Genomic DNA, 25243 nt, shown 5'->3' on the forward strand with positions numbered 1-25243 from the left:
TTTCCTTCTTCTTTTTTTTACTTTCGAAATTCTATACGGGGCCCACAATATCCAATCGAGGAGTCAGTCGAGCGGATAGGAAATTATTCCGTGATTCAACGCGTTTCGTAGATCTACACACGGTCGTGAAGGATATCGCACTCGACTGGGAATGCGACGGAAATTATTCAAAGTCTAACGTCATTCCTTAACTCGAATTAACTAACCACTCACCAGGAAAATTTCATCAGCGTTTGACGCTGCGAGGCTTTTTTTTTCTGTTGACGCAAGAGCCGTCGAGGGAGCTGTGAGAATATGAAAACATTGGGGCCGTTGGGGACATACTGTAGGCCCCTCCAGATAATTCAATCAACCATAATCGGATCAAAGACGAGTATGAAAATCAAGTGTATGTTACGCCGAATTTTGACATGACATCGAATTTTTAGTTTGGATAATTTTTTGACATTGCGATAAGTTTCTCTTTCCCACAGAAATGTTCAAACTACGCGATGAAGTCAGCCGTCAAATCTTTTTGTTTTAAAAGCGTTTCCCTTGGTAACCGGAAGTGTAGTATCCGTACCCCGATGATCCAGGAGGGTTTCCCTGCTGTGAAAAGAAAAGAACGATCATGATTAGACGAGGGCTGAATGTGAACGGAAAGAGACTGTGAACGTGAAAGGGGAACAAGAAACAAAAAAAAAGAGAAATGATAACGATCCTTCTCTGCATATCCTGTCACACCGTTCGCAAATAATGCCACAGATGTGAAAAGAAATGCGAACAAGTACGTGACGAACAACGAGCATCATTAGTACGTGTGATGTATCAACGACGACGACTATCAGCACCTCTTTTTGTGTGCAATTCTAAGAGCTAAGACAAAATCAAGACACTGAGAGTAACAAAAACATTACCCGAGGTGGTGGGGGTCGCTGTGGAGGACCTTGCTGGAACCCGCCGTAGTGATTTCCGACGCCTCCTCCGCGGACATTACTCGTAGCTGGTGGACCGCTGAATCTGAAACAGCCAAAATAAAAAATGTCAAAATTTAGATAATAAAAAAAAAGGGGAAAATCTAAATTTGGACATTTAAAACGTACAGTACACAAGCAAGAGACTTTCACGCGTGACTTTGATTACACGTCAGATAACAAATAGCCAAATAATAGGGACAATGTGAAAAGAGTGCAAAGGGACGAACGGCGAGTAAGAAGGGGGGAGAGACGGAAGGACATGGGGTGACGCAAATACAACTTCCCGTGACCTTTCGGATGCGATCGACGTCATGCGGGTCTGTCCACGGTTCAATCTTCAATTCCCAAGACTCTGCGCTTTGCTCGATCGATTTAGCTCCGACATCCCTCCCACACCCAAAATATTAAAAAAAAAAACACTCCGTTCTCATTTCAATTAAGCTTTTATAATTGGTCATTGGCCGACGCTAATTTTCTTTCAGCGGCGTCGCACACATCACCAGTTACAACAACAACAATCAGAAAAGAAATAACCCCGTTTTTTTTTCGTTTTAAAACAAACTCGGTGACAAATAATTGCAGCAGCATTTCGCCCGGTGACGAAATAAAAACTGGGACGTGACTTATCATCCGAGCAAGCTTTTCCTCCCCCGCTGCGCAACGTGTCGCCCGTCTCTCTCTCTTTGCCTTTATGTTTTTTCTCTCTCATCTTCTCTCTCTCTCTCCCCCCATCAAATCATTTGTCCTCTCTCTCTCCACCTTAGATGCATAGAGGATGTCAAACTGTGGGAAGTTTTTGTCGGAACTTGTCTCCCTCAATCGTCCCCCGCAAGCCCATTAGCTCTGTGATTATTGTGTACGACAATCATAAAAGGGAGGCGCGGTTGAATTAATAGAAAGATGGAAGAAAATCACGTTCATTACAACAGCGGGCGGGTGGGACAACAGAAACCTTTGTAGTTTTCCGAGTTTAGTTTTTTATTTAACCCTCCGCCGACTGGAATGATCATGACGGGCCCATCGTCACGTGCACAAAGCGCACCATCGTTGACAATATAAAAACACACACATTAAAAAAGAAAGAAAAAGAGAAGAACAAGTCCTTTAATACTATTGCATTACATCATCTAATCTCTTGAAGACCCGGAAAGATTTTACGGGCCACTCTCTTGTTACAAACAAGATTAAAAGTGAGCTGGCCCTCTCACAATGCTAGATAATCGAAAATATATTGGACAATGGAACAACAATAGCATACCTGTTTGGCTGATCGTAGCCGTATCCTCCGCCGCCGCCGCCTCGTCCGTGTTGCTGCTGTCTGTGATAGTCGTTGGGAGGAGCATAGGCGTTGCCTCCGCCGCCACCACCCCAACTAGAGCGGCCGCCGTCGTTTGATCGATTCCGATCGTCGTGTCCACCGCGACCTCGTCCTGAATAATCTAAACGAAAAAAAAAAGAGAATCAAAATGAGGAATCTGCTGGACGAGTCGAGAGAGTTCATATGGCCTAGGCCGTTTCCAATGACTAATCATTGGCTCACGTGTCCCGTCGTTGAAAACGGACACCGTGACGAATCGGGATCGCCCATCCAACCGGCTTTTGACAGACAACAACACAAAGTCGGACGAGAAATGAAGAGAAAAGAAATCAAATGATGCCCTCGTTTAAAAAAGAAAAAAGGGAGAAAAGGAGCCGCTAGTATATCGAATCAAATCGTGGAAAGGAATTTGTCGATTGAGTTCATATGAAAAGGGAAAGAAGAAGAAGAAGAAGAGAAGGACGAAGAAGAGCTGGTGGAGTCTAAGTAGAATAAGGCATTAGTAGGGCAAGTGGATACTAAGCGTAATACGGATGTGACCGATGTAATAGAGCGAGTCCCGGAGCTGATGCATGAGCAAACGCAGTCTCAAGAGGGAACTACAAGTCAGAAAAAAATATCATCATCCATAGACAAAAGAGACAGGCAGGGTCCGGTGAATTCAAGAGATTTCCTCTTGAACAACAACACTAGAAAAAGACGCAAGTAAAGAAAATCAAAAAAATTGAAAAACAAATAAAACGGAAATTCCCAACTATTGACACGATGTTGAATCTTTGTCAACATCAGAGACGTCAAGGGAATCGTCGCAAAAGAATGACACAAGAAAACCTCTACAATCTTTCCTTTTTTTTCACGCAGGAGCGAGAGACAAGGGCACGAGAGAGAGTCGTTCCCGGTAACCGTGAAGCAGAGCAAGACAGAAGAAGAGGAGCCGTACGAAGAGAGAAAGGAAAAAAAGGTGGAAGAGAAGAGTGATCATCCGATTGAGAGCCGATAGAGTATTTAACAACAATTCTCTCTTCGTTTTCATTTCGCCCCTTTCTACTTTTCAGTGCTGTTGTTAAACGCTGACAGGCACGCGTGGAATGTGACGACAAATAGGTAAAGAAGAGGTTAGAGCGCCACACGAAGGAGTAGAGAAAGATATACAAATAGAATCAACAAAAGAGCCACACGAGAATATCTTCCCTCTGTTCTCCCCCCCCCCCCCATCTCTACGTCCACCACTTGGACTCTAAACGGAAAGGGACGGTCTTAAGAAAACGAAGAAGAAGAAGCAAGTCCTATTATGCTAACGATTCAACAGTGAAGAACAGCTGTTGGTAGGAAGGTAAAAAAAATAATAAAATATTTCCCTGCGGTTCAGCTGACCGATACCTTCTTCCATCTACTGTGTTGCTTCTGCTGCCGTGGTATCAAGACATTATTTCGATGAATATAAAGCGATAAAGGAATGATGAAAAGAGCCTTTAAAAAAATATACAACAAACGCGTCCCTGGGATGCGTAAAGGAGGGGCGCAGAGTGCGGGATAAATAACAACACACACACCAAAGGTGGAAGTGGGGAAAATATGAAAGGGTCCCCCCCGTCAACACAACAACCGAACAAGAGGGCCAGATAGGAAGAAGAAGAAGAAGAAGAAAAATAAGAGAAAGAAGAAAAAAAGTTTACTCAGGTGACTTGCGCTACTAGAGGCCAGTAGTGGGAAACTTATGGAATTCGCTACTGGGCGGGGTGCACGGCCAGGGCATTCCTTCAAAAAACTTCTCCGGTCGAACTGGCCCATTGTTAGCCATTAAAACTAGCCCTTCCTCTTTCTATGACCCTCGCCACTCAATTCTTTTTTTTTCCAGACGTGAGAGACAACACACTCAAGACATTCACCACACAAAAGAAATGAAAAGTCTTCAATAACCAACAAAACATATTTGGAGATGAGGTATCTGCCTACTACTAATACTTCACACATATTCAAATTCAGCATATTTGACGATGATGACCTTATGCATTCCCCCACAGTAGCTGCAAACCCCCTCCGCTTTCCCACCCTCATTACCGCACACTTCTTCGCCTCATTCCTATACGCAACCCCCACCCCACCCGACGCTCGACCCCCCCTTTTTTTACATAATCTAAAATTCCTTTATATGTAGTGCAGTCGGCTAGATTTTCATTCGAACGCAGTCAAACGATAATTTTTACCCAATGGATGGCGATACAGACGGAAAAATCACTAGCAAATCTACTGCGAGTTATTAGACTGAGAGAATCCATCACAGTCGACAAGTTTCACGATTTCTCAACAAGATATGCAAGTTGTGTTTTTCCCAGAGTACAAATATTTTCCCAGGATTTCCGTAGCCCAGTCACCGACCATGTTCACGCATCGTTCGAATTTCGCTCTCATCATCAAAGTAAACACGATTTTGTTTAGGGTCTTTAGTTCTTTCCAGACAGGTCATCCCATACACGCATTGCCATATTCTCACCCATAGACAGGAGAGAAGAAAAAATAACCATTGGAAAAAAATGGAGGGTACAAAGAATGAGAGAGAGAAAAAAAGCCTCGCCCTCTTTACATCTTTCATGTTTTTGTCAAGACCTCGTGAGCAAAGATAAGAGTGGTTGAGTAAACAAATTGGCGATGTTGAAGGAAGAAAAAACGGCCCTCGAACGTCCTTCAGCGAGTGCATAACACAAGGGCGCACACACAACCCATCACCTGACACCTTCCTCTTTTTTGTGCATTGGTGCCCCCCCCCAATAGATTGTAACTAACAAGAAAGTGGACTAGAGTACAAAAAAGAGGAAGAAGTGTCTGTGTACCAACAGGGGGAATTGTTGTAATTGTTGTCTCTTCTCTCCTACACACACCCACACACCCACGTATGGTAAGCATTGACAACTTCAAGTTACAGGTTCATCGACTGACCTCAGAGTCCGAGGTTACCTCAAAGATACTCAATTCAGTGGCAACAAAACAATTCCCGAGAAGGTGCAGGGAAAGAAAAAAACATTTCTGGTTATTCCTTTTTTCTCTATCTCTCTCCACATCCTCGAGATGAGGAGGACTCGGCTGCGACGACGTACGTCTTTTGTCCGGCAGAGAGAGAAAAACGAAAAGGAGCTGTGTGCGTGAGGGGATTCAAATGGTCATGGCATCACAACTACTTGCAGACTATTACAATATACTCTTGTAACTAGTGTACAGTATTATAATATTATGAGATATCCTCCCTCGTCATAGGAAAAATACTGAGAGGGGGGTTCCGGCCTGGACAGTTTTCGTCTCCGTCATCACACAACTGCTGCTGCTCTCTCGAAAAAATATTTGTTTCTTTACTTTTTTTTTCTTTCTTCGACCCATGAACAGTAAACTTGTCAGTTTTGTGCGCCCTTTATACATATATAAATATTACGATCCGGATGACGTTCAAAAACCCCGCCAACGCGCAGTTCAAGACCGTTCGCAGCTGGGCTGGTGGAGACGTGACAAGTTCCGTGACAACTGGAGTGCTGTATGTACAGGAGCGACTCATTCAGCAATCATCATCGAAAAAGAGCGAGAATATGGGTACCAACACGATGACAAGTCACTCGACATCACAAAAAATAAATAAAATAAAAAAATGCGTCGACACTTTACTTAGGAACCACTTCAACGCGCGGACCAACTTCAAACAACAGAAACGTACGACGAAGGCGGCCGTATTTTTTCGATAACAAAAAAGAAAAAGAAAATATAATCATGTCGCCCTAACACACAAACAGATCCCATGCGTAATAAATGACAAGGGTGGGGCACGCTGGAGGGAATTATGGAAGAAGTTTGCGACAGCCACTACTACATAACAACGAAAATAATAAAACGAAAGAAGCTCGTCATCAAGTGAGTCAACATTTGTTCGCGTGGTGGACGAATTGACTCTAGTTCAAATTCCACACCCAAACACTTTCCCCAAGTAAATTTCGCGGCTCGAAATCATATTTAAATGACATAATCGAATAATGGCGTTAATGAACGATATTGATCACATGTGTCTTTCCCTTTTTTCTCCCTTCGAAATCGTCGCCAAAAATTGATTGGGTGGCGTTACTGAACGAGATACTGATTGATAAAACTGCGTCGAGGACTTTCCTCAATGGAATAGATAATCCCGAGTGCATTTTGAGGATTGAGCGAGAGCGAGAGAGACAATCGATGAATGATTAAAAAGCCGAGATAGTCGAGAGGCAGTTGAGAGAGAATATCTCGGCAAATGAGACGACTGACGACTGGTGGGGAGAGAGAATCTTGACGAATGAAATTCGCTCTCTCTCGCCGGCGAGCAAAGCATCGAAGAAAGAAAAAAGAAAATAAAAAAAAGGAATCCACGTTATATCTAAAAGGAAAGAAGAAGAAGGCAGCACACGAGTGGATGCTGGAGTGGCGAGTGCTTTCGACAAACGATGTGCGCGACGTGCTCCCGTTGCCCGGGTAACGTGCGGGAGACGGGGCAGAGAGGGGAGTAGTAGTAGTAGGAGAAGAAGAAGAGAAAGGCCACCTGAATTACTCCTTTCTCAAGAGGGCTTGGCTGCTTCTGGGGGTCTTGTGTGTGTGCGTGTGAGCGCGCTCCTCGAGAAAAAAAAAGAAAAAAAGGAGAGTAACAGCAGCAGCAGCGACGTCGACGTTCCTCGTCTACTGTCCTTCTCTCCTAGTAGAGTCGCTCGTCGTCGTTGGCTTCAAGAAGCGAAACGTGACGCTTTCTTTAGTTCCCTCAACCGTACACAATTGCTTCTGCTGCGTCTGTCTGTCTGCTCTCTCTCTCGCTTTTCCGAGACGCGCACGCACACATATACACAAACTGCGCCAAAAAACGTTATCGGTGGCTCCTTTGTTGGGGCGCAGTGTACATAACCGGCTCCTCTTTTCTTTGCCGTTACCTCCCTCCTTGTTCCCCTTATACACACGAATCTAATAACGCAATTTCCCAACTTGAAAACGCAACTTCCATTTCCATGTCCTTTTTTTTCCCGTCCATTTCTCGTTGACAGGTAGTTTAGTTGCACAACGACCTTTTTTATTATTCGTTTGAAAATTCGATCAATTTTAAAAAAAAGAGGCTTTCAAAAGAATTTTTTAATCAGCTTTTCGTCACTATCCGTCGGCAACAGCGTCGTGGCCGTGCTGTTGATGACTTGAGGTGAAATGGAACGTCAGAAACGTCTGGTGAATATTATTCAAAACCGCAAGCTGATTTGGTAAACATGCGTATCGCTGGCTCGTTTCGACGGTGGTACATACATTATAAGTGACGTGTGTGTGGTAGTAACTTCGGCAAACGACACAACAATCAGTGCCAATCATGCAGTTTTCAAAAGCTCTTACGACTTAGACTACCAGAGATAAATGGGGCGTTGCGCTTCATAATGGAGCAGCGCATCCTCGTCGCCTGTGCACAACACAGTAGGGGGAAAAAAAGAGAGGGGGGAGGTGGCGGAGGGAGTCGTGCGCACAATAGACAAATTATCTCTCTCCCTCGACCGAACGGTAGAGTCGATCGACTTGGGTGACGGGACCTAACACACACACACACACACACACAACCATCGAATAGATTTTTACCCTTTTTTTCCCTATTTTCGGAAGGACATTAGAAAAAACGAGTCAACTACACCAGATAACTGGGCAAGACTCGGGGAAATACGAGACGAATATTATTAAAGGCGAGTTGAAGATGAACGTGCTCGATAGCCACAGCAGCATTCACAAACCGAGATTTGTCTGTATTTGGACTGCCTAACTTGCTGCGTCATGCCCATTTCTCTTAGCCACAACATCAAACAGTTAGTCCTGCCAGTAAGCAAAGTCTCTACTACCCAAAACTATCGTCACATCCCTTACGAAAACATTCCCTTCACGTTGTTCCTTTTTTTTCTTCCTTGGACGCTATTCTTTCCGTCGAAATATCTCAGTTATAAAAATGCATAGAAATCCCCTCTTTCCTCGTCGAACGCTCTCTGATGAGTCTTGTATGGGGATGGCCCGATCCGTGATTTGTCAGATCTCAAAGAAAAACAACCAGCCCGCATTCCAAGGTGATTCTTCCATTCTTGCCCACCTTTTCTCAGACGCTATGAATAGAATGGCCCTTCTCGATTGACGACATTTTGAAAGAAGAAAAAAGAACGAGACGGGGAAAAGAAAAAAAAAAGATTTTTGTGAAAATAAAAATGGGAAGAATTGAAAAAAAATAGGTGGGATGAAGATGTGTTATGACTTCTGACGGGTTAAAAGGGAGGGGTGACAGTTATCTCCTGATCATCGAGTCTGAATAGACTGAAAGTACGGTTTTGGCAAAAATCAGTGAACACGAGTTTGACCACAACTTAAAGGGGAGGGCAAAAAATCAGCACATGTCAAATGTGATGGCCATAAGTGGGTATACTTTACTCGACATCCCTCCCTCCCCTTTCAAACCTTTGGTCGACTGCAAGAAAAAGGCTAGAAAAGAAAAGTGCCTTCCCTACCTGAGGGGAAATTGTCTTGGAATGTACGGGACCTACCGCAAATACAAATTGTAGGGGTGTTGCTCTTGAACTTAATAAGGTCCCATCTGTTAAAAATTCCCTCCTACCTAGCGAATCCTGTCATTTCCTCGCAAACTACGCATTTCCTCGGGCATATATGAACCATAAATAATAGCATATAAAAGAGTTTTAGAAAGAATTTTGCTTTTACCTCCTTGATGGTCTCTACGCGACATCTGGTGTTGGTCCGAAGAATCAAAATACGCAGCCGCTGAAGACATAGGTCCACCCATTGGACGAGGTCCCTGTCCCCCCCTTGGCGGGAATGGTGCAGGAGTATAAGGTCTTGGACGCGAATGATGTCTGAAATTATATGAAAACAATTGAAAAGGTGAATACAACTTCACAATGGTAAAAAGTAACAGGCAAAATAACTAACCCCAGCATACGATGACCAGCAGTATGAAGTTGTCCTCTTTGGTTTGAACGTGACATTCCAATCTGTGGTCTCCAAGGTCCGCTGTTACTTTCGTCAAAATCTTGTGGCTTCAATTCTGGTTTAGGGACTCTATAATTGAGAAAGAAGGAAATGTGAGCAGCTATTGCCAATAAAAATGGTCATACACATGATTTTGATTTTTTTAAATGATTAGATAAATTAAATAAAAAATCGAAGAATTTCAAAAATATTTAAATCAAAGTCAAAATCATACAAAACCGATTTCAATCGCAAAAGATTTTGCCAACACTGGCTCTTGGTTTTACTCGAACAAGAAAACACTTACATGGCTCCTTCTAAGCGGCAAGCTGGATATTTGAAATTTATGTCGTCCGGCATTGGATCTCGATAATTTAAGCTACAAAAATCAATAAGGGAAACTATGAATGAGGAAACAACCCAATACTATAATAGTGTAATATTACGTACCAAACGACGTGGCAGTCATAAATGGGTTCCAGCCCTTGAACGGGAGATTCAAGCGTTCTGTAAAAATGAAAACGGCGATTAGATATAAAATAATGAAGGAAGTTGATGAAAGAAAAACTTACTCTCCAGCCACAACGCACTTCTCGGAGGCAAACACCAACCCCGAAATTCCACTAAAGTAGGAGGATTCCATCTTGAAAGCTACAAATTCTTCGTCGGCACTGTTCGCAACTTCTCCAGCCAAACCTCGCAGAAAGTCGTAGCCTTTGTGGTGTTTGCCCACGAAAATCTGATTTTCTCCAAGGACATTTCTACGTTCTGTAAATTAAAAAAAATAATAATAAAGTCACAGGACGAGAGAGAAAGTTTGGTGAAAATGATTTACTTTCGTCTTCTGTTAGTTCATCAAAAAGAGACTTGACGGCTTTCTTCAGGCGCTTTTCGTCAACGAAAGGCAAAAGAGCAACGCCTTGCCAGGCAAATTTCTTGCCGTTCAAATCTATTTTGAAGTCTTCCGGGTAAAAGTCAATAATTGGAGATTCCTGTGAATACAACAAACAAACCAGATAAGATAAGATACATACTTAAAAATGCAATAAAGTACTGACCGGATCAACCATCAGTTCTCCCCAAGGCTGAGGAACATGAGACCGACTGGCCGCAGGAAAGACGCCCATAAGTTGTTCCAGAGGACGGAACTGTAATAATTTTCAAATATTAACACAGTGATAAACAAAAAAAGAACTTTGAACTATAGAACTTACTGGCTTGGTCCCTTTCTTAAAAATGGTTATTACAGAAGAAATATCCAAAAAGTCTGAAGCGAAAGGAGCGTAGTGGTACGGGAAATACCATTTCCATGATGGAACACCCTGTAAATCAAAAAATTCCAAATAGTAGTATTACTTCAAAATTATAATGCAAAACAAACTGGATTACTTGATAATAGTACTGGAGAACCCAGCATAATCCCCTGACATATTCGAGGGCAACTTTGGACCGAAATTCTTCATCAGTGGGCGGAACGGCGAATTTACTTTCGTAATATCTCTCCTTGAATCCATCTTCCCACAACCGCACTTCGTCGTGGCTGAAATCATCCTCGTCGTCGTCATCTCGTTTGCGCTTAACTCCCTGTTCATTGTTTGAAGCGCCCGACTGTACTGTAACTTCAACTTTTTCAACGACTTCAACTTCGTCAGTCTGTAAAACGGAAATAAAATGTGTGAAATTTACGAAATGAAACGGATAATAATGGTATGTTACTAACCGCTGACCGCAACATTGCCTTTAATTTCATGGCGGCTTCTGTATTCTGTGCTTGTTGGCGGCCTTGAAGAATTTCTTGGTGGGCGTTTGTTATGCTTGGATTGCTAAATCCTCTGCCGACAGCACGAGGTGCAAATTGCCCTTGAGGTAGATGTGCGGGTCGGCTTCCTCCACCCCTTCCAAATCTCTTGTTCTTGTTTCTCATACGTTGTCTATAATGCAAACAGTTACTGATAAGCATTCAAACCACACTATTTGCAATCTCATTTTTATACCTGAAACTGAGTTCGTCCTCTTGACGTTTTTTGAAGATTTCGTCTTCGGCATGTCCAAGTTGTGATAGAATAATCTGAACTCGCTCCAAGTTGACGAACCCACTGTCTGTCACCCATCCCTTTAATTGAAATCAATGAGGTTAAAAACAAATCAAATATCAATATTGCATTATTAAAAATAACCTTAGTCTTGTAGACACAATCTTTGTAGAGATTTACGAGTCGGTCAATAGCACCTTCTCGAATTTCTAATGACGGAAGATGAGGTAGAAAGTCGTTGCCGACGAAGAAACACATGAAGACCCAATCGTCTATGGCACGTTCCAAGTCATATTCAAACGGCAAATTTGGCATCCGCAGCTCCCTTTCCAGATACTCTCTGAGCACGTAGAGGCGAACGAATATGTAGTTCTGCTCGGCTGCTATATTGGGCCCGATTTCGTCGTTCTCTCCATACTTTGTGCGCTCCGCCCCTTGACAGTCATTCAGATCGTGACCTTGATGATCCATCAAATAGAAAACGGTTTAGTTCACGTGATGTCTGACAGGAAACAAACAAGCAAGCATACCTATCTGGTTACAAATTTCACATGGTCTAGGTTTGTTTGGTTTAAATTCTTCACGAATAATAGTGAAATTCGGCTCATGGGTAGCTAACCCAAGCATGATCAAATCTGCGTCAGCACCGCACAGGACATGTCTGGTGTTAGGATCGTGGCTGGGTTGAGCTCGCTGCCGGCGAATATAGTCCATGATTTTGTGTTCTCCCTCTCCAGGAACGTTGGCGTCTGAGAGGATGACAGAAACGTTTTTCCAACCAGGGTCGTTGCGTAACCTATCATGCACATAATAGTGCAAGCAGGCTGACAGTCTGTGCATAAACGGCGTGCCCTGTGAAAGAAGATGTAAATGAATTAGTAAATGTTATTAGATGGGCAATTAAAATGAACATTACTGGAGTGATGCAATTGCTGTCGAAATGTTCTCCTTTGCTTTTCTCCGATGGAACATATGCTCCTCTTGCCATAAGACTTTCCCGGACTGTAGCAATGGTCATTACTTTTTCGGCTATTTCTTTAGAAGCTCTGAATCGTCGGGAACGTTGTTGGTTCATTTTAGCCCTCGGTGCCTTAGATGTTTACAAAAGAATTCATGAAATAACTTCTTGATTTGCACGAATGGTGTCACTTACCACTCCATCAATAGCCATGTACAATAGTTTCCTGGGGCGAACAATGGCAAACATACGATCAATACATTCGAAGATGGCAACCATCATTTCATCCTCATTTCTTGGAGCTGGCCTGAAATTCATGATTAGTCATTAGTTAACACAAGTCAACAGGGTTTTTAACTTGAAAAAAAGATGGAACTTTACCTATCCTCAGGATGTGTGCACGGATGAATGATGCCATTCATGTCCAGGTACAGATTGTCGAACTCAACCCCATTTGGGTTTGGTTTGGAAACATCAACTGGCAAAGCTTTTCCATCTGGACCATGTCTGACCTATACAAATTTAACAATTTAAATGGCTGACACATGTTTTTCACTTAAATATTAGTGTTTACCTTCTCCTCGATACAGTCGCAAATAACAGAAGGATATTTCACCGTGAGCCATCTAAAAAATGCTGGAACTCCCATACTGACTAAGTTCTACAGATGGAAACTGCTTGTTTCCAACAACAGATTTCTTAATAAGTCTAAACTGTCAAAGAGTAAATCAATCAACTCAGTTTAAAACAAAACCGCGTCTATTTCCCTCTAACACCTGCGCCTGCACGTTGTCGGGCTCGGGCAATATACCTTTCTTGCAATTTTGGAAAACGAAAAGCAGACGCTACCGAAACTACTACTACTACTCTGTACAACGTTGAAGTCCGTTCTGACCCGGATTTGTTTTATGCGTTTAAAATTCTGAAATGCCAAAAAACTTCAATAAGAGTCGAAAGAAAGAATAACACATTATGTGGGAATTCAAGACTAATGAATTTACAGCTACTATAAATAACCGTGTCGTTTCTTGGCATTGTTTTACTTTTTCAAATTACCGAATAACTGTTCACCCTCATCGATATGTCATAAAGCGCTCGTGAGATGACATCCGAGCAAGAACCATCAGCGACCGAAATAGAGCTTGTTCATTCGTCAAGGGGGAAAAAAAACAAAGACTAAAAATACACGGTAGGAAAAATTCTAAATTCATAATAAACATCGCATATTCCTCACGTGTTTGCCACAAACGTGATTGCTATCTGGTCCTCCGTATAAGACAACGTCAAACGAGTCAATATAGTTGGATCGACTTGGCAAAGAGCACGAGCGCATTCATCGCATCGGAAATCCACGAGCAAACACAGCAGACACGCCATTTCAAAAGGAGCAATCCGTTTTGATCAGGAAATGTCCCGCCTTTTGTGCATCGTAGCATCATCTCACGGCAGTCTGTAACTTTGTTGGATGGGCCTCTGTTGGAAGAAAGAGCTCGGTACACATTCTATACAAGAAGTCGGTATTGATTTATCGACAGACCCATCTTTGCTGATCACGCAGAGACAAAATTGGCCACTAGAAAAGCCTGGGGCGGGATCGTTTATACCTCCGAAAAAGAAAACAACAAAACGTTCGACGATGACGTATATCCAAGAAACACGCCCTTCTTCCTATGATCGCTAATCCGAAAAGTCAGCATAATATTTTTCTCTGGCTAAATGGTTCATGTTTTTAAAAAAATATCATTAAACTGCGCGGTCACTCGGTGATGTACGCATCCGAAAAAGGTTATAACATATTGTTTCACAGCCCGAATGTAACATACAGGGGCTCTGGCCTTTCTAAAACAGCTATATAGTACACTGCAGTACTTCCGAGGCAAGTTTTATTGAAAGTCAATGGACGAGGAACAACACGCCACCGGCCATCCATTTGCAATTTCTTTTAGCGGTTCAATATAATATACTTTAAGAAAGACAAGGCTGTTAGTTTCCCCGGAGCCATTCCATAACAACCGAATATATACCAGCGGGTTAATGAAAATTTTCTCTCTTTTCAAGTACTCGGTATACGAATCGACTAAAAATTTCACGTTCCCGATGCCCCCGCTGTGTAACACAATAAAAACGAATAAAGAATAGTGAAACAAATAATTAATGATTCATCCACACAACATACAATTTTTTTTTTTTTTAATCCAAATCAAAACCAGGTAGGGAGAATAAACACAAATTGGAGAAAGTAATAAGAAAAATGACAGATTGTAAGGGGGATAGACGGACGGCGCCTTGTTTTTTCTTTTCTGATTTAATATTTCACATCATTATTATTATTACTATTATGACGAGATGAAGGTGAGAGAGAATGAAGACCACACGCAACGATTTCGACTACGAAAAATGATTTAAATAAAAAACACACGCGCACACATCACACACACAGAGCTGCATTATTGTTGTATAAAATAAATATATACGAACATTGTAAAGAAAAGTTTAAAAAACGGGTAGGTGATCTTTTTTTTTTTGTCTTTTTTCAAACAACCATTATGTACGAATGTTAAGAAAATTACTAGAAAAAAGAAACAAAAAGGGGGGAAAAATCAAAGTCAGATCCGTCACTGTTGCATAGCCCGTGGTATATATATAGTATACTTCTTTCGATTATTGTACAGCGCCAACAAAATCAGGTGGGGTGCGTGTAGGGTGTTATATAGTGTCATGATGATTGGTTTGCTTGATTTTATTATTTTTCTTGATTTAATTTTGTTGATGCGGAGATGCTGGGTTGATTCAAATTTTTTCGTAGTTTTATTTCTTCCGTTTGTCCTCGTTTGTTTCAAGTGTAAACTGTGTTGGTGTGAATGTTAAGGGTTGGTTTTTTTTTAGAACGTCTCGCAGCGAAAAGGTATTTACACACAAAATGTGGGAGAGAGAGAGAGAGAGACCAGCACGAAGCGAGTGCATCTGTGCGTGCAACATTCACGAATATATTGCTCCCCGAAACAACAACAACATGGGGGTTAACAAATTTGTGTGTCTGTGTGTGTGTCTCTCGCTGTATACATACGTCTGTATATATGTTTTGATAGATCCTATGTATAATTTTTTGTCTTTTTCTTGTTTTAAAAACACAACACCATGATTATGTAGAGAGAGAGAGAAAGAACGAGAGAGAAAAGTTAAAAAGAGTCTTGGGTGTTTGTATCCCTTCTTCCACCAATGTCTGTGTTCATGTTTTCCGATGTGTAGGAAGAAAAGAAAAATGAATTGCTGTTCATCTCAATGGCGATTCCAGCATCTCCAAGAAAAGTTTGTTCATGGGAACTCGAGAATCACGACGGACCAGAGCCCAGAACCGTCTCAGTGAACTATCGACTTGCCGGATGCACGGCATGCACAGCAGCAAGTGTTGCATCTGCTGGCTGGCTCCGCTCCCTTGTCTATTGAATAAAATAAAAACCGACACGCAATTTCCCTTTGGAATTAGATTGGATCAACGAATAATTAATGTTTATTTATATATATACCTTAGAGCTGCCGAGCAATCCGATAGGGCGGCCAGGACCGTTTCTCTCAATTTCTTCACGTGGGCCATGCTCTCGACTCGGACGTCACAGTTGACCAGCACGAGGGCCTTCAAGAGATAGTACTCCTCACGGGTCACCGAAAGCTGCTCCAGCCGCTGGGCTATTTGCACGCACTGCGTGAAAAACGATATTTTATTTCATTTTTGTTTTAATTTTCTTTTTCTCGGGAGTTCTAGTGCGTGCACACAAAAAGAGATTTGATCTGATTGAGCCACCAACCTGGAAGAAGAGTTCTTCCATGCCGCATTCGCGTGCTTCCTTCTCGTTCATGCCAAAGTCAGCCGACCATTGCAATTTCGGATTGCTACTGTTCAACGGGATGGAGCGGAAGGCCAGCGACAGGGTCAGTACCTCCGGCCAGCTCGTCTGCAGCAGCCTCATCTGGTCGTTGAGGGGCATTTCCAGAAACCCTGTCACGTCAAGGGAAAGAATAAGAAGAAAAAAGGGGAGACATTTTCCCATTACAAAAGGAAGTCATGTCACAAAAGCGGAATTGGATTCGGAAGGCTGCATCCATTCTCTGGACACACACGTTATATTCCCTAGACAACTCCCAACAAATCCGGTGAAGCATTGTGGATGGGGGAAAAATTCAATATTTCACCTGGAATCTGTTTTGCCCAACCAATGGCGGCCACCAATTCCCGATCGTAGAGTTCGCTCAATGTGCAAAGGATCCGCAACGATGGATCCATACTCGAGGCATCGCCTTCCGGCCACAAAATGTCGACCGTCGTCAACATTTCGGGTTCACACTGTCCCAGCGTGTTCAAGATTTTGTTATCTGCAACAACAAAACAAATCAAAATAAAATAAAATAAAGTTGGCTGATATTGGATTCCAAAGTTCGACGGAAGACATTGATCGTACGGCTAGAGTCGTGTGTTTGCATACCTTCCAGCGAGACTTTTTTGACGGGTTGAGGATTGACGTTGTTGGAATCGGTCGATCCGGCCTGGGTTCCGGCGTTGTTGTTGGCCGAGGCTGGCGTGGTTGTATACGGCGTCACGCGCCGGTACTTTTGCCTTCCTCCGCGAACGCGATCCAGCCTGACGCCTTCTTTCAGCATGCCCATTCGGATGCATTTCTGGAAGCGGCAGGCCTGGCAAGCCTTCCGCCGGCGCTTATTGATCTCGCAATCGTTGGAGGCCGGGCACGTGTATTCGATGTTTCCTGCAATGGAAATTATATAACGCCCATAAGGCACCCGAACTTTCCATCACACCCTCAATATCCTACAACAAGAGAAAATGGGAAAACCGATCGGCAACAAAAATACAACGCCATGATAACGGAAACTCTCGTCATCACGTACGTTGTTGTAATTCGTTGGCATGATCCACTGGTATAATAAAGCTAATGAAGACGAGAGCTACTGCACAGTGATTACGTAATGCATCTCTCTGTGTGTGAGAAGACTGGCACCAAGTAATCAGAAGCTCCTTAACGAAGTCTTTTAGGTAATCAAAGATGGTTGGGTTGGGTTGGGTGGAGAAGATGGTTGGGAATGCTAGTAGTCAACTTTACCTTGGATGGTTCGTTTGAAAAAGGCTTTACAGGCCTCGCACGAGGCAACGCCGTAATGGAAACCCGAAGCAACATCGCCGCAGACGAGGCACAGCCGTTTGGGAGCGTCTTCGTCTTTGAAATTATCACTCTGCGTGTGAAATCAAATATATGTGTTATTTAGACAACAACGGCAACCCATTAGAACAGAAGAAAATAGGGTAAGACGATGCTTAAAAATAAACAATAGGTCGCGCACACAAGTGATCGACAAAACACCCAAAAGTGTTATGGCCACCACCTCAGCTGCCCAGATCTGGGTCTCATCCAACTATTTTTATTTATTTTACTTTTTCCTTCTCTGCCAGTCCCCTTTTTACGTGTGTGTGTATGTAAAGGAAAACATAATAAAAGCAAAGAGCATACACACCCGTAACTCTGGATATCTTTGGATATATAACAACATAAACTACGATTGCACAACCTGAGAGTTTTCGGGGCGGACACGGTCGCCACCACCGAACGATATACAAAGCCAATTAGCGATTGTCACCGGTCCAAAGATTCCCTATATACCCCGGGCAGCAGCACATCCTCCCCCTTTCCCGCTAACAAGCACATGAAGTGTGAAAGGTCATTGGTTAACGTGACGAAAATGAAGACATCAACTTGAATCAAAGAAAGGAATTCACATCCATAAGATAGTCAATAACCTACATCGTAGCACATTACATGGCCCATCTAAAAATAGCGACACACACGCGCGCGTCCTGCCATGAAAACGGCTCAAAACACCATTTTTCACTAGTGAAAGGTTAGATGGGGATCGAGAGCGCATCCAACTTTAGATTCACGTTCTTAAAATGAGCCGAAAAAGAAAACAAATAAAAAAGACTATAACTAACTACACATACCTGAGCCGTTCGGTGGCGATTGGGAAATTCATCAGCAGCCGGCGCCGTCGTGGAAGAACAGTGGACGTACTGTTGCTGTTTGCCATCCAAATCGGCCCCGTCGTCTGGCTCGGGACTCGAATAGGAGCGGGAGATCGAACGGCACAGTCCGGTCGACAACGGCGATATGTCGGTGGAAATGTCTGTCTCTTCGGCTGCTAAACTTGGCTCCTGAAAAATACAAACACAATTAATTTCTTTGCTTTCCTCTTCCTCCCACTTTCCTTATACTTAAGAAAACAAGCACTTGAATAAATTTCAACTGGTTGCCAAAAAATCGAGACAAACCCCCCCTTCTTATTTTTCTTTCAACAATGGTCATTTATGAGCTGGCCCACCCTGAAGTGACTCGATAGGGAAAAACCATTGTTCTAACTATCGTTCGTGGAACTCATTCTTACGCCCATTATTCACGCTGCAACTCCTTGGGCTCCAAGGGGGTCTACCACTACTATTACTACCAAGATGGCGTATGTGTTTCCGGATCGATCGTCGGGGAGACCAACAACAACACACAAAGACATGCAGTCCCTTTTTCTGATTCCAAGTATGGCCACTACTGCTACCGACTGGCACTTGTATATATATTACAAGGAAAAGCCTGTTGACAAACCAACAACTATGCAATTTTAATTAAACAACAAATCAGGGGAGATATTCTTAGTGTCGGGCATTATAATACGACCGCATGTGTTGTGTGTATGGCTATCGATCCCCTATTTCCAGCTTCATTTAAAATGTTAATGTTTCAAGACTCGATCCGTCTTGATCTTTCGTGAGTAGACATCCACGTGTCTTGGCATGATCCCAATCACGAATTTGTTATGTGAACTGCAAGAGACAACATCAGATGCGAAAAAAGAAATGCCGAGCAACGACAATGAAAGGGGAATAGTAGCAAGTAATCCAGCAAGTCTAGCATCATCGATCCGGCAGCAGACTCCCCCACCATATCGGCGGGGTCCACCGACCTCCCTTCTTCCATCCGCCCCGAAAAGGAACGCAGTCGGCATGTCATTCTTTCCTTGTTTTCTCTTTCTTAAGACACAAAATTGACCCCGAGAGTCAAACCTGGATGCGGATGATGGACCGTGCGGTCGTCGAATTGCTGGCAGCCAGCGTAGCTCCTCGATTGGTTGTTGAAGAGCAGATGAAATGTTGTTGCTGCTTGGTGCCGGTTGTAGTAATGGAGGATCGGCGGTGATCGGACGGAGGAGGAGGTGGTGGACTGTCCAGCAGCTCGTCGGGGCTAGTGGATAGGGAGCGGGCGATCGATGGGGACGTTGTCGACTGATAGGATCCGCTACGATTGGCAGTCAAGGCCGATGCGATTCCCAATCCTCCTCCACTGGCTGCCTCATCTTCTTGGCTCAGTTCCAACTGCGTCGTTTGTCGCAATACAAATGACATTTAAGTCTTAGATTCATCGCATTACTTTTTTCTTTCTCACTTTACACACATAATAATAAAAAAGCTAGATGAATCCGTATACACATCGATGATAAGCCTGTTGTTCGCTAGGTCACGCTAGCCAACGATACGAACAAGGCGAGAGAGAAATAACAACGTCACACCTCCCGATTTAAATGAGGCCAACTTTATTTTCCCTTAGCTCGACTTGAAGGCTTCTGTTGTTATTTTATCTTTCAACTTAATGAATTTTGTTGATCCGGCTATTTTCAGTGGCCTTCCGAAAAAAAAGACGTATTTTGTTTTACGGACGGGAAAAACCCGCTACATTCTCTGAAATGTAAAAATTCCGTTTGGAGAAAAGAAGAAGCAGAATAACTATCTCAGCTGTCGGATTAAAAATAAACTGAGGCTCTCCCTTTTTTCTAAAAGCATCAGAAGAAGAAAGTAAAAGCCGGGATTCTCTATCGTTTCTCTACAACTACCATACTCTGCTCACACTAGGACAAGTTACTCAACATTGGATTAAGGACACACACACACTCACAACAAAGTTGGCCGAAATCTCTAGCCGACGATCGATTCCGGAGTAGAGAACGTGAAAAGACGAATAGGACAAGGAACACAATGGATATAAATTACCTCCAGCTGGAGTCCAGTAGTCGTGGGTGAGTAGAGTGAGCTATCGGCCGGCGAGCAGTCCTCCATTCCGCACATGTGGTGGTGGTGGTGATGATGGAGATCTGATTCCTCCTTCTTGACTTCGGACCGGAGCAAAAGTGGCTCCGTCGTTGTCATCATGGCCTAAACAAGAACCATCAGTCATAATGTGATTAGTTGTACATTATACCACACACACACGAGAAACACCGATTCAGCTCACAATAAGAAACGTCCTAACCTAACGATGAGGATGAACCCACACAGAGAAACAACCCAATCGAAGCTCACAGACTCTCAGTCGATGTGGATGGCGTGTTGTTGGGGCTACTCCCATGTCGACACCAGTCGGCAAATGGCTTTTCTACGAATACCAAGGCACAAGTAGTAGTGAGGGGCCAACGATTTTCTCTCGTCGTCGTCGGAGACGATCAATAAACGCCGCCCTTGAATACAGAAGAGTCATTCCTCCCACTTTCAACCCCACCCAATCTCCCACCCACTTGAGCAAGCTCCTTATCCTCGGTATCTCTAACGTTGCTCGTACCCGACGACCTAGCGACCTACAAAGGAAGCGAAAGGAATATGAGAGAAAAGAAAATCAGGTGTCGAATTGTGTGTGTGCGGGATCGACATACAGTGTGTCGTCGTTGCATCATCCCGCAGAGAAAAACGTTGAATGAACGACGCTGTCAGCATATCCCCCTCGTTTTACTAGTGTTGGAACCTTGTTAGTGGAATGCTGATGTAGAGAGAAAAAAGTATTTCAAAAAATCTACGGTTTGGGTAGATGGTCGTCCAACGACTACTAAAACGATAGCGATTGCATCAGCATAAATCCCCCCATCTCATCCATCATTGTGATCGACAGCTGAACAAGGAATGGGCCGTTTCTCCGTGAAATAATTCGTTTACATTTAAAGAAGAAGAAAAAGCTATTTCGGATCTTGTAATATTTTCAGCACGTGGCATGACTAGGCGGTTTTCTCTCTCAGAAAAAAGTAGAGAAAGTTTTCAAAAAAAGTCAAAGCCATCCCAAACGTCAGACTTCATCTGTCTTCGCTACCGGATAACTCTCCGTTCCGTCTGCGTGCAGTCACAGAAATGCGGATGCCTAGAGATATTTCCGACACACACAGAATTTGACAAAATATAATACTCCAATTTTAAAACCCCATCTTTGATCACGAGCAAGCGCTGCACGATGAAAAAAAGACGGGCAAACGTGATCAGCAGGCCTCTAGTTCACCGGGTCCGATCTTGGCACACATAGAAAAACAACAACAAACAACAACAAGCCAAAGAAAAAACAAAACACGCTATCACGAGACGAGAAAAAGTTTTTTTTCTTTAAGCTTGGCAAGTTGTACGTCTTGGCTACTGATGAGAATGTGCGATCATTTTTGGACGACCAAACCGCGTATAAATAATACATACGGATGTAACTATACTATACTACACGCCATGAGAATATGGCTGGAGAAATGTTTTTCGATAAACAACGGACCGCGGGATCTTACGAAAATCTCATGTAATGTCGTTGGGTCGCTTTGTGGAAGTTGGCACCAGACGAAAAATCACGTCAACACGCTTTAATATCACGGTGGGGCTGACAAGCAAATAATACGAGACCCAGTCTATTTGGCAGTAGGTTGCCCTATGGCGAATTCCCGTTCCATCATATCGAAACGACGACCCATACACAAGTATGTTCCATAGTTGCGTCTAAGATGGATCGGCTAAAAAGATCCATTCGCGCACTTCCCATCTCTCTGCTGGTCTAGGAATAAACCTCTCAGACGATTCTTGTCGGGACTATTCGAATTATTCAGACGATCAAATATGGCCGAATGGTAACCACCAAGACTTTCTTTTGGCTTCTTCTGGGGAAATTGGATTATTTATCGATTTCTTGGGTTCAAATAAAAAGATCACCACACACCTATTGATTGCATTACTTTTGATTCGGGAGAAAGACGCTTCTATAAATATCCACCCCATTGTGACAGATGGGACTATACTATATTACTCTACTACTCGATTTTTCATCAAAGTTTAGCAGAGCGTTCACTATCGAGATTAAGGGAGCGGAACAGACTCCCGTAACCTTGATTTAAAGATATACTTCCTCACCGCAACTTGCTCCGGGCGAAACGAAGATACACACAACAACCGACTTTTTATTTTCCTCTAGAAACTCGGCCGGTCTTATTGTGTGTGTTGCCAGCAACACAAAATATGTACACACGCACACACAAGAAAGGAGATGCATTTAGCCTGAGGGACTGAAATCAAAAGGTATGACGGACCTGGCTGGTAGTAGTACTAGTCTGAGTATTTTTCGCCACCCAAACCTGTTGACCTCGTAAAGAATATGACTTTTAACCAACATCTGACTATAGAGTTACGTTATTTTTTTAAAAAAGATACAAATTGAATCATTTCTTTTCTCTTTTGTTTGTTTCGTAGTATCGAATTACTCTGCATCGATTCATTTTACGTCTCCCAACAAAAGAGAAAAAAAGATAATACGAAAAAACAAAACAAACCCTCGTCAATTTCAAACACGATATCAGTCAAGACAAGGTAGTAACATAAGACTAGCACATTTAATGACATGTGAAATGAAAAACTCGGAAAGAAAACAACTAGAATGTGAAACTGACAAATGTCATTTCGAGAAACATTTTCGACAGACAAATTGGAGCCCCCGACTAAATCAATACTGTGTGCCTATATCGACCATTGACACGTGACTCCTTTTACGATTACTACTCGCAGAAAATTTATCAGGTTCAAGTTCACGAACGTAATCGATTGCCATTTCTCTACTAAAAGGTCAGAATGTTTTTTCTGGGGGGATTTTAAAAAATAAATCTTAGCGGCCATCTTTGTGGGGGAAAAAGGCTCACTGACAAAGAGGATTTAGTGTTACCCCACCAACTATTTTTCTTCACCCACATGAATAAGTAAAGGGTCAACTTGGGTTCTTTTTACATGGTCATAAAAGTTAAAAAGGTAACAATTGCTGGGTATAACTTACCAAAGCTTCTGCCCAGCTTTCCATTTCTCGTCGGAAGCTCGTATCTCCCGATGGTTTTTATTTAAATAAATTTTTAAAAAATAAGGACGTTGTTGTTGAGTTTAATCTAATCAGTTGCGAGTCCAAAGCACACACACACACACACAAACACTTCACTCATTCAACTCCTTTTTTTTCCCTCTTTTCAATTGTGATTGTTTTTTTTTAAGTTGGCAACAGGTTGTTATGTCAAACTGAATAATGACGACTAAAAATTCATTTGACAGCCCTGGGGTATAAAACGAATTTCTACAAGTCGGTGTTTACTGTTTAGGTTATTAGTTGCCACGCAGAAACGAGCACTGAAACGTTGGCGAAATTTCACGTCAAGTATTTTGTGTTGTTTGATGAATATTCAATTTAACGACCGACTGAGTTTTTAGTATTTTGGTGTACAATGTTTTGTGGCGCCGTGCTGCTGCTGCAACAACACTGAGAGAGAGAAAAATAAGTCACTATACAATGTCGCTGCTGATTTCTAAAGTGAAATGGTCGAATGACAACAATGTCTGGGTTGAATTTATGGAATTTCACTCAAGTTTTCGATTGAATTTCGCTTCAAATTCAACGAAAAACGAGCACTTAAACCGTCTCTTTTGTTTTCCTGTGACCAAGTCTGGCCTGAGCTTGGGGGGCCACTGTCGCTCTCGAACACACTCTCGAACCCCTGTGGAAGCCGGGGGCCTCAAGCTCCCCCTTCCTCCCTTTTAGTGTGCCAGTGCTGCCACCGTGCGGCGCATGCGCTCCCAGACGGGAGATATTTACATCTTCTCTTCATGTCAGAAAGTTCTTTTTTTTTATTTTGAAATAGAATTTATACATTTTGCTGTCGTCTTTTGTCAGTTGAATCATCTGTTTAATTTCATTTTATTCATTCTGAATGTACATTGGGAGAGAAAAATGAAAACCGGTTAAACTTGTAGTAGTGGTTCTTCTTTTTCCTAACAAAATTCGCACAAGATGTTCTTGTTGGTGTGTCGAAAATTTCGGTTTCGCTGCCCGAGGCTTAGTTTTTTCATCTATTTCGTTTGTTATTATTCTCTATTTTTATTCCGCCTTTTCCTCCATTCCCCAGTCGTTCGTGTTAAAATTCGTGTAAAACCACATCCGTGTTCCATGCCAATGTTTTTTTTTAGCTAGTATTTTTTTCTTATAATACTCCCGCAGTTGTTGTTTTCCTAAATAACGATGAAAGGGAAAACAGTTCTTTTTTGGGAAATTCTTCCAGCAACTTTGCGCGTTATTTCATACAACAAGAAGATTCCAAATCTCCACCAACAAAAAACTTGTTTTTGTTTTATCCCCATTTCTGCCTTCGGCGTCTTCTTCTTCTTCTTCTTCATCATCACTTTTCCTTTTTCTTTTTATATTTATTCACTCTCCCTTTCTGGTTGCACTTGGCAACAAACATGGCGGCACACGATGGGTAGGGAAATGTGTACAGTATATTACATGCAAGCCTCTTCCAAGATGGTCCATACACGGAGAGTCTCGCTATCATTAACAAGCGAAATAGACAAGTTGAAAGTGACACATTTTTTCGCTCGACTGGTTAACTGGTTGGATTTTCAAGTGAATAGACGAAAATGGCTAGAAATAAAATGCCAACATGTGTATGTAGGTATAAAAGGGATGATCAAGCTGTTTTTTTTCGCTTGGGATTATAAATACATACTGTTGCCTACAGTAAGTGGTGTGTATCTGCATTGTAATTCCAGCGGTGGTGGCGCTAGTGTCGTTGGCCTTGAACTTGAGGGCTGATAGAAGTATACAAGGAAGGCGGGTGT

General features: G+C 42.6%; 2 protein-coding genes across 6 annotated transcripts; both read right to left on the bottom strand.

Annotated features, from left to right (window-relative positions):
- Positions 1–368: 368 nt before the first annotated feature.
- On the bottom strand, positions 369–13145 carry LOC124193074 (5'-3' exoribonuclease 2 homolog). 3 transcript variants are annotated; one of them, XM_046586726.1, is made up of 20 exons: positions 12833–13145; positions 12640–12770; positions 12454–12565; positions 12217–12390; positions 11831–12152; positions 11445–11758; positions 11262–11380; positions 10988–11198; positions 10657–10920; positions 10482–10589; positions 10326–10415; positions 10103–10259; positions 9840–10035; positions 9718–9774; positions 9575–9646; positions 9229–9357; positions 9001–9152; positions 2215–2395; positions 897–999; positions 369–585 (listed from the first exon to the last, which is right to left on the bottom strand). In XM_046586726.1, the coding sequence occupies exons 1-20, from the start codon at positions 12905–12907 to the stop codon at positions 520–522; spliced, it is 3033 nt and encodes a 1010-aa protein (XP_046442682.1). In that variant the 5' UTR covers positions 12908–13145; the 3' UTR covers positions 369–519. The 3 variants fall into 3 exon arrangements, with proteins under 3 accessions (XP_046442682.1, XP_046442681.1, XP_046442683.1); XM_046586725.1 differs by having other exon boundaries at positions 369–588; XM_046586727.1 differs by having other exon boundaries at positions 369–588; positions 2215–2386; positions 12833–13071.
- A 1247-nt stretch (positions 13146–14392) lies between these two features.
- On the bottom strand, positions 14393–24132 carry LOC124193076 (steroid hormone receptor ERR1-like). 3 transcript variants are annotated; one of them, XM_046586728.1, is made up of 10 exons: positions 23418–24132; positions 20357–20518; positions 19376–19684; positions 18266–18475; positions 17373–17502; positions 16740–17018; positions 16450–16629; positions 16065–16255; positions 15786–15958; positions 14393–15698 (listed from the first exon to the last, which is right to left on the bottom strand). In XM_046586728.1, exons 1-10 carry the CDS (start codon positions 23439–23441, stop codon positions 15533–15535), a joined length of 1824 nt encoding a protein of 607 aa, XP_046442684.1. In that variant the 5' UTR covers positions 23442–24132; the 3' UTR covers positions 14393–15532. The 3 variants fall into 3 exon arrangements, with proteins under 3 accessions (XP_046442684.1, XP_046442685.1, XP_046442686.1); XM_046586729.1 differs by lacking the exon at positions 23418–24132 and adding an exon at positions 20616–20844; XM_046586730.1 differs by lacking the exon at positions 19376–19684.
- Between the last annotated feature and the right edge of the window lie 1111 nt (positions 24133–25243).

The sequence above is a fragment of the Daphnia pulex genome, chromosome 4 (assembly GCF_021134715.1).
Source record: "Daphnia pulex isolate KAP4 chromosome 4, ASM2113471v1".
In the NCBI taxonomy this organism is placed as follows: Eukaryota; Metazoa; Arthropoda; class Branchiopoda; order Diplostraca; family Daphniidae; genus Daphnia; species Daphnia pulex.

Bases quoted from the DNA above. Each gene is read 5' to 3' on its own strand.
- LOC124193074 (XM_046586725.1), bottom strand. From the start codon at position 12,907: ATGGGAGTTCCAGCATTTTTTAGATGGCTCACGGTGAAATATCCTTCT. The intron at 12,771-12,832 runs GTAAACACTAAT...AAATTTGTATAG, and splicing joins GCGACTGTATCGAGGAGAAG to GTCAGACATGGTCCAGATGG. The intron at 2,396-9,000 runs GTAAAAGCAAAA...TTTTTCGTTTAG, and splicing joins GCGTAGAGACCATCAAGGAG to ATTATTCAGGACGAGGTCGC.
- LOC124193076 (XM_046586728.1), bottom strand. From the start codon at position 23,441: ATGGAAAGCTGGGCAGAAGCTTTG. The intron at 18,476-19,375 runs GTTTGACTCTCG...TGTATTTTTCAG, and splicing joins GGTCCATCATCCGCATCCAG to GAGCCAAGTTTAGCAGCCGA. The intron at 16,630-16,739 runs GTATGCAAACAC...TTGTTGTTGCAG, and splicing joins CAAAAAAGTCTCGCTGGAAG to ATAACAAAATCTTGAACACG.